The sequence below is a fragment of the Galeopterus variegatus genome, unplaced genomic scaffold, assembly GCF_000696425.1.
Source record: "Galeopterus variegatus unplaced genomic scaffold, G_variegatus-3.0.2 Scaffold343, whole genome shotgun sequence".
NCBI classification, from domain to species: Eukaryota; Metazoa; Chordata; class Mammalia; order Dermoptera; family Cynocephalidae; genus Galeopterus; species Galeopterus variegatus.
This window is the reverse complement of record NW_007726454.1, coordinates 437,156-452,214: the sequence shown is the minus strand read 5'-3', so window position 1 is coordinate 452,214 and position 15,059 is coordinate 437,156. Positions and strand designations below refer to the sequence as shown.

The 15,059-nt window shown below is 34.1% G+C and overlaps 1 protein-coding gene across 5 annotated transcripts in view; it reads right to left on the bottom strand.

Annotated features, from left to right (window-relative positions):
• Positions 1-804: 804 nt before the first annotated feature.
• The window catches only part of PPWD1 (peptidylprolyl isomerase domain and WD repeat containing 1), a 22,068-nt gene continuing 7,813 nt past the window's right edge, over positions 805-15,059 (bottom strand). For 4 of the 5 annotated variants that reach the window (XM_008567761.1, XM_008567765.1, XM_008567763.1 and 1 more), the window contains exons 5-11: positions 14,148-14,595; positions 9,694-9,884; positions 7,261-7,450; positions 4,967-5,148; positions 3,350-3,431; positions 2,276-2,458; positions 805-1,101 (exon numbers count right to left, since the gene is read on the bottom strand). In XM_008567761.1, the coding sequence (XP_008565983.1) occupies positions 958-1,101; positions 2,276-2,458; positions 3,350-3,431; positions 4,967-5,148; positions 7,261-7,450; positions 9,694-9,884; positions 14,148-14,595 (1,420 nt within the window). In that variant the 3' untranslated portion in view covers positions 805-957. Of the gene's footprint in view, positions 1,636-2,275; positions 2,459-3,349; positions 3,432-4,966; positions 5,149-7,260; positions 7,451-9,693; positions 9,885-14,147; positions 14,596-15,059 lie in introns of all 5 variants that reach the window. The other variant, XM_008567762.1, reaches the window with a different exon arrangement.

Genomic DNA, 15,059 nt, shown 5'->3' with positions numbered 1-15,059 from the left:
GAGACAAAGCCAATATAAGACTTTGAACTCATTGTTTTCTAGCTCCAATTTCTACTAATCTCTCCATTATCAGATACCAAAAATTTTACTCTATGTAAACTTCTTTATGGTATATTTACTAAAGTAAGATAACCTGGGGACAGAAAAAAATTTGTTTAGCTAGCTATATTAGAAAAAGAATGTGAAATAACATGCATATAAAACCAAGGATTCATTTATTCTGATTTTTTTTTTTTTTTTAAAGATGACTGGTAAGGGGATCTTAACCCTTGACTTGGTGTTGTCATCACCACACTCTCTGAAGTGAGGAAACTGGCCATCCCTATAGAGGGATCCGAACCCATGGCCTTGGTGTTATCAGTACCACACTCTCCCAAGTGAGCCATGGGCCGGCCCAATATTTCAGTTATTAAGGAATATAACACTTTTGACTTATAAGGTACTTCCTATTTATTTATTGACGCTTTACTTACCACTAGTTACTACTAACAGTGATCAAAAGAAAAAATATTTGGCATGAAACAAAAACCTTGTAAAGAAAGGAAATGATATATACTGTATAACATCAGATTCTGGTATTTTTTCTTGAAGGATCTGCCATCCTTTAAACATGTAAGGGTGGAATATTTGGCATGTTTTTAAAAAGTTAAGGAACAAATATATGCCACTCTCATTATTTAATAATTATCTACTATTTGAGTCTCATGAAAAATTAGCTATAAGGAATTCTATTTGCCTGAGTTTAGTCTATTTCAATTTATCACCTCCTGGGATTAAAAATATTGCCAAAAAAACCAAGCACAGTTTTTAGAAAATGACATTTAATGAAAAATATAAAATGTAATATTGCATCTTTGTAACATGATTTGTATGTTTAGCAAGTCTTAAGCTTCTTAATATAATCTTGTGTTTTGTATGTGCATTTTTATTTGCAAATACAATGAAACAAATCTTATTTTACTTGACAGTAATATTTATGATGCTGACATCCTCATAAGGCTTGTCTGTTTTGGGATTGACTTTGACATTGGAGATCCTCTGTACAACTTCCATTCCTTTAGTCACTCGTCCAAATACTGTGTGCTTATTATCAAGCCAAGGCTGTTTTCAAGACAAACAGAAAATCTTGGTATATTCAGATTTCTTAAATCACACCCTCTGGGTGAGCAAACTAAAGAGAATTTAAATTTATGCTTTATTTTTTATTATATATTTAAAAAGAAGTACAATAATTCCTTAGCAATAAAAACTTAGCTTTCGTCTCTAAGTGATTCTTGGTTTACATGAGAAAATATAAAATCACAGTATAATGTTTAATTAAGTATGTACATCTTTCAGACCAAAGGGAGCTGCTGGAAGATGTTTGCTAAGGGTAAGATACTTTGCATGGCTGAAAGAATTATGGCTAAGGCTTTAAAAGTTCTCTGCAGGAATCTTACCTGAACAATTAAGAGGCAGTTTGTAATAGTTTAAGCAGCACATGCTTTGGCATTAGACAGTGGGAGTTCAAATGCTAGTTCTGCTACTTACTTGACCGCTGACAAGTTAATGTCTCACTGTTTGCTCATCTATTACTGAAAATGAGATAGTGATACTAGAAGTTTGTATTGTAAATACAAGAGTACTTCAAAAAATCTGTGGAAAAATGGAATTAAAAGATATAATATAAATCTTTCCATGAACTTTTTGAGGACCCTTCACATCACATGAGACTATGTGCCTGGCAGTTAGTAGTTATAAATATTTTTCCTTTTTCATTGCTTGGTGCTTAATTCTTAAAAAAAAAAAAAAAAAGTATAATTTTTATAATTTTGTGGAACTGCACAGCAATAGAGTTAAATGGTCTTATAATATATTTCATCAAATCTGAAATGCCATTAATTATGAGTTGTATTCTGATTTGAGATATAAAGATGGGGGGAAAAGTCTCAAAATCAGGAATTCATATACTCTGATCTCTCCATTCTAAAGATGAGGAAATGGCCAGAGAGGTAAAATAATTTGTTTTATTTTGCACAATTTGCAGTAGCAGAGTTGAGACATGGAACTCAAGTATCTTGAATCATAGTCCATTGTACTTTCTACTACATGAAAATACTGTTTTATCAAGTCAAAACTGATTTGTTATGTAATTTTACATTTTTGTCTCTAAATTGTTTTCATTTTTATATCCTGGCAGATATAATAATGCAGAGAACAGAAAATAATGCAGCTTTCTGTTCCAGTGAATTACTTTCTTATGAATCTGCGGTTTATAGAATAATGGTGTACTTACCGTTGGTACTACTGTTATAAAAAACTGGGATCCATTGGTATTCAATCCAGCATTGGCCATACTAAGTGTATATGGTCTGTCATGTCGTAATGTTGAATGAAATTCATCTTCAAACTCTCCTCCCCATATGCTTTCTCCTCCCATACCAGTACCTGTTGGATCTCCTGTCTGAATCATGAAGCCCTTAACAGAAAGTATACAAAAGAATATTACACTGTCCTTTTCTGTGTATGTACGTATGCTTTTGACTTTTATATATTTCTGCCAAGAGTGCTTTGAATTCAATGAAATCTTAACTTCCTTAGGAGTCCCTCTGAAGTGATTTGATTAAACCCTTAGTAAGATATACTTAAATTTGGGTGATGCATTTCTATTGCTCAACCACCACCTTATATTCAATGATTGAAACAAAAATGCAATGGTTTTCTTATTTATAGACATGTACTATCTTTCCCAATAACCTAATTAGAAACCAGTTAATACTAAATTTTAGGATTTGTGTAGTATTTTAAGTCTTGTATAATTGCCCTTCTCTTCTCTCCCTCCCTTTCCCTGAGATTTGATTTTTTTCTCCTGCCATTTCTGATCTACCAGTAACCAAGAACTGTATCACTGCCCCATCCACTTTTTGGAATGCTGCTCAACAAATTTCCAGGGTTGAGCTCACTCTGCTCCTCAGGTATAATAGTAGTTCTCATAGATCAGATGGCATATGGCTCTTCCATTATCTAAAATCATATCTTCTAGACCTAATCCCTGTCTAGTCACTAGGAATAGGTTAACTTGGTTGTTGTTTTATCTCTGCTCCTCAGGTATAATAGTAGTTCTCATAGATCAGATGGCATTATGGCTCTTCCATTATCTAAAATCATCTAGACCTAATCCCTGTCTAGTCACTAGGAATAGGTTAACTTGGTTGTTGTTTTATCTCAGCATGACCCTTTACTCATTATCTTATCCTTTGCTTTAGCTGATGACAAAATATTGCTGCTGTGTTTCTAAAAAGGTAATCATGCCACCATTGCTGTCCTTGATTCCAGATATTTTAAATCACATGAAATTTGTGCAACTTACCTTAATTATACGGTGAAATGTATGCCCATTATAATAACCATTTCTGCTGTGAACACAGAAGTTTTCCACTGTCTTAGGGCACCTATAAGACATATATTAAAAATATGAAACCTATTCAGAGCATCTTAAGACAGTTTTCTTTGTAGTACTGCCTCCTAATGATGTTTTCAATGTCTTCTGAATGTTTCAGAAGGACAGTCTTTTTCATACCCTCCTCTAATCTCATGACAAGCAAGAGTTGAAAGGGCATGTAAGTAGTAGTATGTTCTTATTGTTTAATGTAGTATTTTTAGATCACGACTGCTTACTAATATTTGAGTTTGACAGTATTTAGATTTCAAGGTCATTTAGCAAATAAAAAAGAAAAACAGCACCTTAAGATATATATCTTAAGTCAGTTTACCACATATAGTGGGGTTAAGTTCCTGCGAAAGGTAATTTTCTTATAAAAACAATGTTGTAGTACAGTGACACATTCCTGACCAAGAACTTTTTATACATCTCCTAAATTTAATCAGCTTTAAATGACAGTCACACACTTATAATATGAAGCATTTGCAACAATATTACCTAATCTCATAAAATGATTTCATATGGTACATTATCGTGTAATAGCTCCAAGAGCTGGGAATGGAAGGGAAAATTAAGAGAATCTTGAACCAAGTATATCAGGAAACAGGCTCAAGGATGCATGGTTCTGAGCACTTGAAATGAGACTGTCCAGGAGTCTAGAACTGCCTAGTTCTTTGTTCAGTACTAACATATGGTATGATAAAAATTCATATCCAAAATAAATAAGTAATTTTTAGTAAACGTGTTGTGAAAGATGTCACCTTTTGGATTGATCAACAATGGCCAGAGATATTCTATTCTATTTGGTATTGCATGTTCATTTTACAAACTTTTAAACTGTCTGTAATACTTTTTAGCTTGTTTTCAATTGAAGCCTTTACATTTTCTGTTGGAATTTGTTGTTTTTTTTTTTTTAAAAGATGACCGGTAAGGGGATCTTAACCCTTGACTTGGTGTTGTCAGCACCAAGCTCACCCAGTGAGCTAACCGGCCATCCCTATATGGGATCCGAACCCGTGGCCTTGGTGTTATCAGCACCACACACTCCCAAGTGTTATCAGCACCACACACTCCCAAGTGAGCCACGGGCCAGCCCCGTAATTTGTTTTAAAAACTTACAGCTACTGGACCTAAAGAAGAGGGGATGTCTAGCAAATGTCAGGAGGAAAAATAATTATCTTTCCCTTAAGGATTTGCTCTAAGAGGAAAGCAAGTTATAACAACCAAGCCCCAAACCCAGAGTTTTGGATGTGCAATTAATGGTCATACTGATATATCTTTGTATATCACTTTTCAGTTTATATTCAGCACTTTCATAGCCATATATTTTGTCCTCATAATAAACCTGCAAAGTATGTGTATGTATGTATAAAATTTCTCCATTTTCTAGTGGAACATAGCTATCAGAAAGCTCAGGAATAGATGCTCTATCAAACATTTCAAATTGTTAAAATCTCTTAAATCAAAGTAGTAAAATTTGCATAGTTTCCTCAAATATACACATTTACAGTGGTATTTCTGTAAGACAACAAAAACAGTACATACTCAACAGGAAAAAGTTTGATGTGAATGTCTCCCATGCTTGTGTGGATTATGGCACTATCTGAAACTCGTTTAGGTCCTTCAGCTTGAGTAGCTGCCATGACTTCTTCTTTAGAAGGTTTCTCATTAAAAACATCTCGGTCAGAATCTGCACTTTTTGTATCTTCTGGTTCTCGTTTGGTAAACTCAAGGAGAAAACAAAAAGAGAGTGAATGAATTAAAGTTTTTATCTGGTAAAAATTTATTAAGAAGGAAATTTCATTTCTAATAAAGTATTTGAGGAAAGTAAGAATTCACATCAGAATAAATCCTTTTTTCAGGAATCACTTCCCATCATAGAACATGTAAGGCAGTTAAATTATTTTTACATTTGTCTGATATAAAAGTAATCCATGTAATATAACAAACATGTATGATTCAAATGGTATTTAATTTCCTTTGGGTAGAAATTTTCTTGGGTACACATTTAATAAGATAATGGTTTTATTTGTGGTAGCTATCTACTTCTGCCTACTAGTATGAACTAACTTGCTACCTATTGCTTAATTTTCACTATTCTTTATTTTTATTGAAATATAATTGATTATATATGTTTGTGGGGTACAGAATTTAATATCTATACATATGTACAATATGTAGTGATGAAATCGATAATGAGTATAGTCATGTTTACAAAACATAATCAATCTTTGCGACCCTTAACTAATATCTTCCTAACCCTCCTCCCCTTCCCCTTTTCCACCTCTAATAACCACAGTTCTGTTTTTTTTTGAAAGTTCCATGTATTATTGTGTTTCTTTATTGTCTTTCTCTATTTTAGCTCCCACTTATGAGTGAGGACATGCAGTATTTCTTTCTGTGCCTGGCTTTATTTCACTTAATGTAGATCCAAGAGGCTCCAGGACACTTTTCACTATTTATTGCCTGGGTTTGAATTCCAGTTCTGCCATCTACTAGTTATATGACTTTGAGGACATGAATTAATTTCTTTCATTTCCTCATTCATAAATGGGGATAATAGTACCTACCTCCCAATGCAAGTAGTTGTGAATATTAAATAAATAGGTATAAAGTGCTTAGACAACAGTTCCTAACACATAGAGGGTACTATATAAATACTAATAATTGCTATTACTGCTATGAGCAGCACTCAGTACTAGATAGGATTGGGATTCACAAAGATGAATCAGTAAATGGATCTTGACTTTCTCCCCACTCCCCACCCCCCCACCCCAGAGCTCCAGCTGATCTAAGTCCTGAAACTTGGAAAAAAGAATATACATTTTGAGTGAATTTGTAGAAATCTCACGATTCTCAGGGTATTAGGAGAACTGAGAAAAACTGTTCAGTTGTTAAAATCTGGACTTCTCAAGGCCTGTTTCTTTTACTTGACTCTCAGGAAGTAGAAATCCTCTCTCATAAGCAAGCTCTACCTGATGCCAACTGAGTTCTCAGAAGGTAAAGCTGATGCCCCAGTCCCTTTCTTATATAATGTTATTCCTTGATCGACTTGGATAGATTCCAGATAAAGAAAAAACCAAGCTAGGATATTATCACTGTAACCTCTTATTCTCCAGTTTCAAAGGAATGACATATCTGTTGTACTATTCACATGGATTTTTAAAAAGTTTATCTTGATTTAGATTTGTGAAATTCTACTTATGTTTCATGATGTTGGATTTGAAAAAAGAGAAAATTCATATGTATGTTCATACATGTTCATACCATCTTAGCTTTGCTTAAGAATATGTACATCTAATAAGACTGAAAGAAAATTCCTAAACATATTAAGGAAGCACTGAATTATTTATTTTACGTTTCTCTATTTCCTCAAACTTTAAAATGGAATATGTGTGCTTTATTTTTTATTTTTATACAAGTCAAGGGTTAAGATCCCCTTACTGGTCATCTTTAAAAAAGAAAAAAAAAAAAAAAAAGAGTAAAAGCTAAGAAATAATAAAAACATTAAAAAGAAAATTTAAAACCCCAACATGAAAACTATTTTGGATGCAATTATGACCATAACCACTAACTTCCTTCATCTTAGAAAGACAAATAGTTGTAAAAGCCAGGTTGAAAATTTTACAAAACATGATGGAAAACAGTAAAGAAATACTTAAAATCAATTCTTAGTTGGAAATTCTACAATATTAATGTTCTAAGATGGTATTCTGGTTGTTTAGAAAGTCTGCTATTACTGCCAACATTCTCTTCAGTTGAGGCATAAGCCAAGAAAATAAAACTTCCAGCCAAACTGGAAGAAACATTAAGGTGTATGTCCTAGTACTTCCACATACCATATAGAATCTATTCTTCTTGAAAGATGTACAGACTATTGTTGGGTCAGCTTGAATATTCTGAAGAACAGGGTTTTCAGAAGCTTTCATCTCTATAGTAGTTGCAGCACGATGCTTTTTGGCTATTCCCTGGAACAAAGCTAATTGCATCACTCTAATATTTTCTTGCTTGCCTAAGATCCGCACACACCTGAAAAATACAGCGTTTTATACAGTAAAATCACCAGAATTAACTCCAATCATGACAACTTTACAGATAAAAGCTAGGAATCAACTATCCTTTATGTACATAAATAACTATTGAAAGGTTTTTTTTTTTTTTTTTTTTGTCTTTTGTCTTTTTCCGTGTCCGGCAACAGATCGCAACCCTCAGTGTTGCCCCCGTACCGGACCGGGGACCGGCAATGGGATTGCAACCCTCGGTGTTGTTCCCGCGCCTCGCTCAGCCAGTGAGCGGGAACCGGTCTGCATGTGGGATCCGAACCCTCAGGCGGGAGCGCCGCCGTGCTTCCCAAGCGGCACACTATCCAGTGCGCCACCGGGCCGGCCCTGAAAGGTTTTTAAAAATGTTTATCTTCCCCAAAAAAGGTATTTTAAGTTGGTAGGCAGCTATAATTTTCAGGTTAAAAAAATACAATCAAGAGAATGAAAGCCACAGAGAAAACATTTACAAAAGACAACTGATAAAAGACTGTTATCCAAAAAATACAAAGAACTCTTAAAACTTAACAATAAGAATACCAACAACCTGATTAAAAAACGGGCCAAAAAACTTAACAGATACCTCACCAAAGAAGATATACAAATGGCAAATAAGCACATGAAAAGATGCTCCACATCATATTTCATAAGGGAAATGCAAACCAAAACAAGATACCACTACACATTTATAAGAATGGCTAAAATCCAGAACATTAACAATACCAAATGTTGGGGAGGATGTGGAGCAACAGGAACCTCTCATTCATTGCTGGGGGGAATGCAAAAGGGCATAGCTGCTTTGGAAAACAGTTTGGCAGTTTCTAACAAAGCTAAACATACTGTTACCATAAGATCCAGCAATCGTGCCGCTTGGTATTTACCCTAAAGAGTTGAAAGCTTATGTCCACACAACAACCTGTACAGGAATGTTTATAGGAGTTTTATTCACAACTGCCAAAACCTGGAAGCATCCAAGATGTCCTTCAATAGGTGAATGAATAAATAAATTGTAGTACATCCAAACAATGTAATATTATTCAGTGCTAAAAAGAAATGAGCTATTAAGCCATGGAAAGACATGGAAGAAACTTAAATGCGTATTATTAACTGAAAGAAGCCAATCTGAAAAGGCTACATACTGTATGACTTCAATTATATGACATTCTGGAAAAAGCAAAACTATGGAGGACAATAAAAAGATCTGCAGTTGCCAGGCTTTACAGGGTAGGGAGGGAGAACAGAGGATTTTTAGGGCTGTGAAGTATTCTGTTTGATACTATAATGGTGGATACATATCATTATACATTTGTCCAAACCCATAGAAGGCACAACACCAAGAGTGAACCTTAAATGTAAATTATGATGATAATGATGTGTCAATGTAGGTTCATCAGTTGTAACAAATGTGCCACTCTGGTGGGGGATGGTGATAATGGGGGAGGCTATGCATGTGTGGGGCAGAGGGTATACTGGAAATCCCTATACCTTCCTCTTAATTTTGCTGTGAACTTATAACTGTTCTAAAAAACAACAACAACAAAAACAAAACAAAACAAAAAAAACCCCCAAACTGTTCTGTTAAAAAACAAAAACAAAAAATCAATCATTCATTTTTACAATTTTAACCTATTCCTATTATTTTAATCTTTCTGTAAGACTTCAAAGATTCTGTATCGCCAAGAACTACAATATAAATATGTCTATATGTGGGAATGTGCAGAACATTTTTTTCCTTAAAATATTCTTTAAGTTCTTTTCATTTACATTCAGTGATAGTATCTGATTGTAGCTGTTTTGTACTAAGACCAAATGGACTGTTTCCACAAAAGTCTTTTTGTGGTTTCATGCATTTTAACTTCTGATTTTATGTCTAGCAGGATGTAATGCTGAATTCTGTGGTTAAAATATTTGGCAACATTTAACATGAACCAGGCTAATTTAAATCAATAAGCAAAAGGCAGAGTGAAACTTGTTAAAAACAAAACAAAACAAAACTTGAAACTATGCATATCTTCTTTCCATTTCTTTTACAAACATGAGTGGAAACTTTTTACATAGATTATAAACAACCAAGAGACCACAGAAAAATCCAGTCAAAACATTTGGTTAAGTTTAGACATTTGGGACCATTCCACTTATCTTGGAACAAACAAAACTCCCATTGTTTCCCTGATGGAGGGAATGGTCCCCCCTAATTGCATTTAAAAAAACATACATCATATTAAAGCTTACCGGTTTGTCTCTACGTTTATAACTTTAATGCCCAGCATTGTTCCATATAGCACAAAGTGTCCAGTTTCATCAAAAACTATATTAATTAATCTTACGGCATCCACCTTCTCTAACTCACGTTCCACAGCCATTCGTCGGCCAAATTCCATGTCTGGCAGCTGTTGCCTCATCTGCTGTAATTCAGTGAACATCTAGGAAACAAACCATTTATTAACAAAAACGTGGCATATACACACACGTTTATTCTCATTGCCTTTACTATATATATAACATATATAAAGTTAATATAATGTCCTTATTTCCTAATTAGTGTTTAGAATCTCTATTAAGAATGTATATAACACAAACTTTTAGTAGCTCTTAATGTGTATTCTGCTTCTATTTAAATTCCCATTGCCTTTTTTATATCAAACATATTTGATATTTAAAATATAAATTTTGTTATATAATTATGTTTTATATATTATATATTTGTATATTTTACATAAATTACATTTTATATAAAATAAAGGTAATGAGAATTTAAATAGAAGAAAAATACATATTAAGAGCCACTAACAGTTTGTGTAATTTTATATCTTAATAGAGATTCTAAACAGTGTAAGTAGGAAATAAAGACATTATAATAAGTTCAATTATAAAAAATAGTACTTTACATTAAATGGTAACTGGTTCTCCTAATTAAAAAAAAAATACCTTACTAGTTCTTAGTTAAAAACAAAACTGGTTCTCCAAATTAAAAAAAAGTTACTATAACTACTGCTTTCTCTACAGAAATAACATATCTGCTGCCTTCTAAAAGCCACAGACTAGAACTTCCCAGTGAAATATTACGCAAGCCACATATGTAATTATAAATTTTCTAGTAGGTATGTTAAACAAAGTAAAAAGAAACAGGTGAAATTCATTTAATGTTTTATTCAACCCAGTGTATCCAAAATATTATCATTTCAACATTAACAATATAAAAAGAGATAACTTACATTATTTAAAAAAAAATTAAGTCTTTGAAATCTTGTATGTATTTTATGCTTTCAGCACATCTCAGGTTGGACTAGCCATATTCAAATGCTCAACAGCCACATGTGGCTAGTGGCTACTTATTTTTCGGCGACTGGCCAGTTTGGGGATCCGAACCCTTGACTTTGGTGTTATAAACACCGTGCTCTAACCAACTGGAGCTAACTGGCCAGCGACAGTGGCTACTTATATTGGACAATGCATCTATAGAGTATGAGGTCCTTGTTCAAGGATCGTATGCCTGACATATAACACTCAATTTTTATTGAATAAATGAATTCTTATTATCTCATTAATTTATAACAAATTCATATTTCAGAAAATGTTTCAAGTTATCTTGACATGGGGCAATTATGTTAGATTACCATTAGGCTAATGTGATTTGGGAGAAATGAGTATTTTTATTAGTGCTTTATAGTTAGGAATTTTTAATATTTCAGAAAATGTTTCAAGTTATCTTGACATGGGGCAATTATGTTAGATTACCATTAGGTTAATGTGATTTGGGAGAAATGAGTATTTTTATTAGTGCTTTATAGTTAGGAATTTTTACTTTTCTTTTGATATTTAATACATAATTTTCAAGACGGATATCACATCACAATTACTCTGAATTAGCACACTACAAGCCCTCCAAAAGATATGATCATTATATTGTTTTCCAGACATTCAGGGCATCAAATAGTAGAATTCAAAAGTAGTTCTCTGTTGCAAATAAAAATAAGCCACACTCATGTCCCATTTATTTCTATTATTGTTTCATGCTTGTATTAACAGAAAATATCCAGTTCTTTTTAGATAGGGGAAGAACAATATACAAAACTCCAGAAATCAGGAGGAGGTATGTATGTATGTTACAGTACAAGCATCAAGCCAAGGTCTTATAGAACTAAAAAGCCTAGTTATTATGTTTTCTTATCTTCAGTCTCAAAGACAGAGATACTGATACATTGCTTATTTGTATGCCAGGAATAGCCTAGAATGCTGGATTACATTTTTGTAGTGGGTGACTCATGATCATTTCTGCTAGAGAGAAGAGTCAGTTTTTAAGACATGGTCTATAGGTGGTCACCTGTCCATATACAAGAACGTCATAAATGTTTATCCAATCAAGCACCTGATCAGAATCTTTTTACAGTGTTCTGGTCTTCGCAGGGCCTTTATGATATACAACTTCATGGTCATATCTGGTGACTGTGGTTAATAAATACTAAAAGAGAGCTGAACTGTTAGCTCAGTTGGTTAGAGCATGGTGCTGATAACACCAACATCAGGGGGTTGATTCCTATACTGGCCAGCAATAGACAGACAGAAAGTAAAAGATGCAAATTCACACCATCCCGTTCAATTTCTTGTCTGTTAAACTAGGACTTTAACCAATTAGCTCTCCCCTTCACTGCCCTCTGCTGGAACTGTGAAATTCCAGTCATTTACTAGTCACTAGCATTGTTAAGTAACTAATTTAACTGTTGAAGCTTGGCTTTTCTGGCAAATGATCATTCTGAATCTCAACTTCTGTCATAAGCTTTACTACTGACCTCCTCTTGCCACCTCAGCCCTATCACTTCAACAAATGTTGAAGACAATGATGAAGAAATAGAGTGGGTTGAGCAGTTCAGAGTGTGTGTGTTAAGAGATTTATGTCCAGACTTTCTGTATATTTCTTTCCCTGAGGAATCTTGGAAGAGGTGCAAGTTGGTAGTTTTGAAATTATATTTAAATTATAAGTAGTATCTAGTTATCAGCCACCATAAAAGAAGAAAACATCACCAAGAAAGTTTTCTTTTTAAAAGCAGGGTGGAAGGCTATCATGAGGATGATTTGGCTAACAAACAGATATTCACATCCGTCTGGATTCATATTACTTCAGGCAAACAGCATCCAATTCATGACCACTTGCCACGAAAACAAGAGTGCCACTAATAAGAGTTCACAGAATTTTTGAAGAGCTTAATGTGGGAAATCCAATGTATATTGGTCACTACAAAGGACTATAGCGTTGACAGTTATACTATAAAAAACTATTGCTAAACAGGTTCAACCCATATACTTTTACAGCATTCAACATATTTATTATTAGCAGTCAGAAAACCACCTTGTGGAAATAGTTGATGAGACCCAACTATCCAGAGAAACCACTTAACTTTGCATGGATAAAAACTCTTATTTTACAACTATATACTCTCATAAATTCTTGTTACCAGTCTAACAAGTGATGGCTAAATAACTCAACAGATATTTGAGGTAATTCTGTGTCAGGTACTAGTGCTGGAGATACAATCATGAGCCAAAATAGATCACATAGAGCTTATTCTACTAGGGGTGATATACATTAACCAAATAATATGACCACACCAAATGCAGTAAAAGAAAAATGGATAGAGTGATATACAGTCACATTAAAAAAGCTGTCCTAGACTGGATGAGCAGTGAAAGCTTCCCAAAGGAAGTAACCCTTCAATTGAAGTTTGAAGGATAAGTTAAATAGGTACTAATGAAAGAATGTGAAAGGAGAAAGAGTTTCATTCCAGGCAGAGGGAATAGCATACTCAAAGGCCCAGTGGTGGGAGGCATGTTCAAGAAACTGAAAGACAGGGAGAAAGGTGATTTATGGTGGGTTGGAGTGGTAGACAGGTGCCACAACATGATAGGCGAACATTTTGATCTTGATCCTAAGAACAACAGGAAGTCACTGAAAAATTCTAGGCAAAGGAATGACATGACCAGATATGTGCTTTTAAAAGATTGCTCTGGATGCAGAGTGGGTATTAGGAGGAAGCCAGAAGATACAGGCAGTAGGCCATGCAATAGGTCAGGCAAAAGATCATGAACTAGGGTAGTAACAGCTGTACTGATAAGAAATGGATATATTTGATGTATACTTAGAAAGCAAAATTGGCAAGACTCATGATAAATAGAGGAGTAATGAAAAAGATTTAAGGATGATTCTTTAATTTCTGGTTTGTTCAACTACATTGAAATTGGTACTATTCATGAATACCGCAAAAAAAAAAAAAAAAAAAAAAAAAAAGGATAGGATCAGATCTGTTCATAGTAGGAAGCTGGAGAAATAAATTTGGGAGTAGTCATATGAACAGGCATGAGTAAAGAGTGACAAGAGAAAGGGGCCTGGAATAAGTTTTGAGTATCTTAAGAGGATGAACTGACAAGCAAAACAAAACTGGAAAAACAAAACAAAAACCCAGCCACATAAATACGATAACTGGCTTGGAAAATATGACATCATAAATCTAGGGAAGAGAGTTTCAAAGATCAACAGTGCAAGATAGAAAACTGCTGAATATTATCTTTAATACACTAAGAGAAAATAAGCGTCAAATGTCTATATCCAGAAAAAATATCTTTGAAGAAATAACACAAAATAAAGATACTTTTAGAAAAGTAAAATCTGATTAAATTTAAATTGCACTTACACTCAGTGATTCATCAAAGACTCTCATGAGTTTTCCAGTTAAAAACCTGAAAATTCTAACTTTTCTATCAGAACCAATAGTAGCTATTTTCTTCCCATCTGGTGAAAAACATATGCTGGTTGGATAAGCCTTACATTTGGCAAATTCATACAAATCTGTATCAGTTTTATATTCCCAGTTCACATTTTTAGGGAATTTATATTCATGAGGAGGCCCAGTCCAGTATTCAATCATTCCAGATTTATCAGAAGACACTACTGCTTTGTAAACTAGGTTTAACCGTATCTGAGTAAGAGGTGATGTATGGAGTTTGTCAAAAATATGAAGTGGCTGGTTATCTCCTCGACCATCATAAATGAAAATTTTTCCAGTACTCTTCTCGGAAGCAGCAACTGAAGATATGGCATCCCCTGGACAATAGATCCATTCACATTGTCCAGGAAAATAGCTAAAATAGTAAAGAATTGAGGAGGGGAAAAAAAGGTCAGTACAAGCAAGCATCCTCCCCCCACCCCCACCAAAAAATGTCCTGGCCAGTAATTTAGTTCTGGATTCCTTGCTCAAAAGTAGCAGAGAAACAGAATGGGGAGGAACAGCTGAGAATAGTTACTAATTTTTCTTTCTGACCTCATCAATGTAATGATAAATTCTGAGGAGCTATCAAACCACAAGAAGATAACTGCATATATAGCAGCTCATTTACGTCCATTAGGTAAATAAGAAAATCTAGTCTTAAGATGTTCTGGTGCATTGGGCTAGCCTGTGGCTCACTCGGGAGAGTGTGGTGCTGACAACACCAAGTCAAGGGTTAAGATCCCCTTACCGGTCATCTTTAAAAAAAAAAAAAAAAAAAAAATTTCTGGTGCATTGCTTTTTGGATCCCTGTAAAACAGTCTATATATAACTTACTTT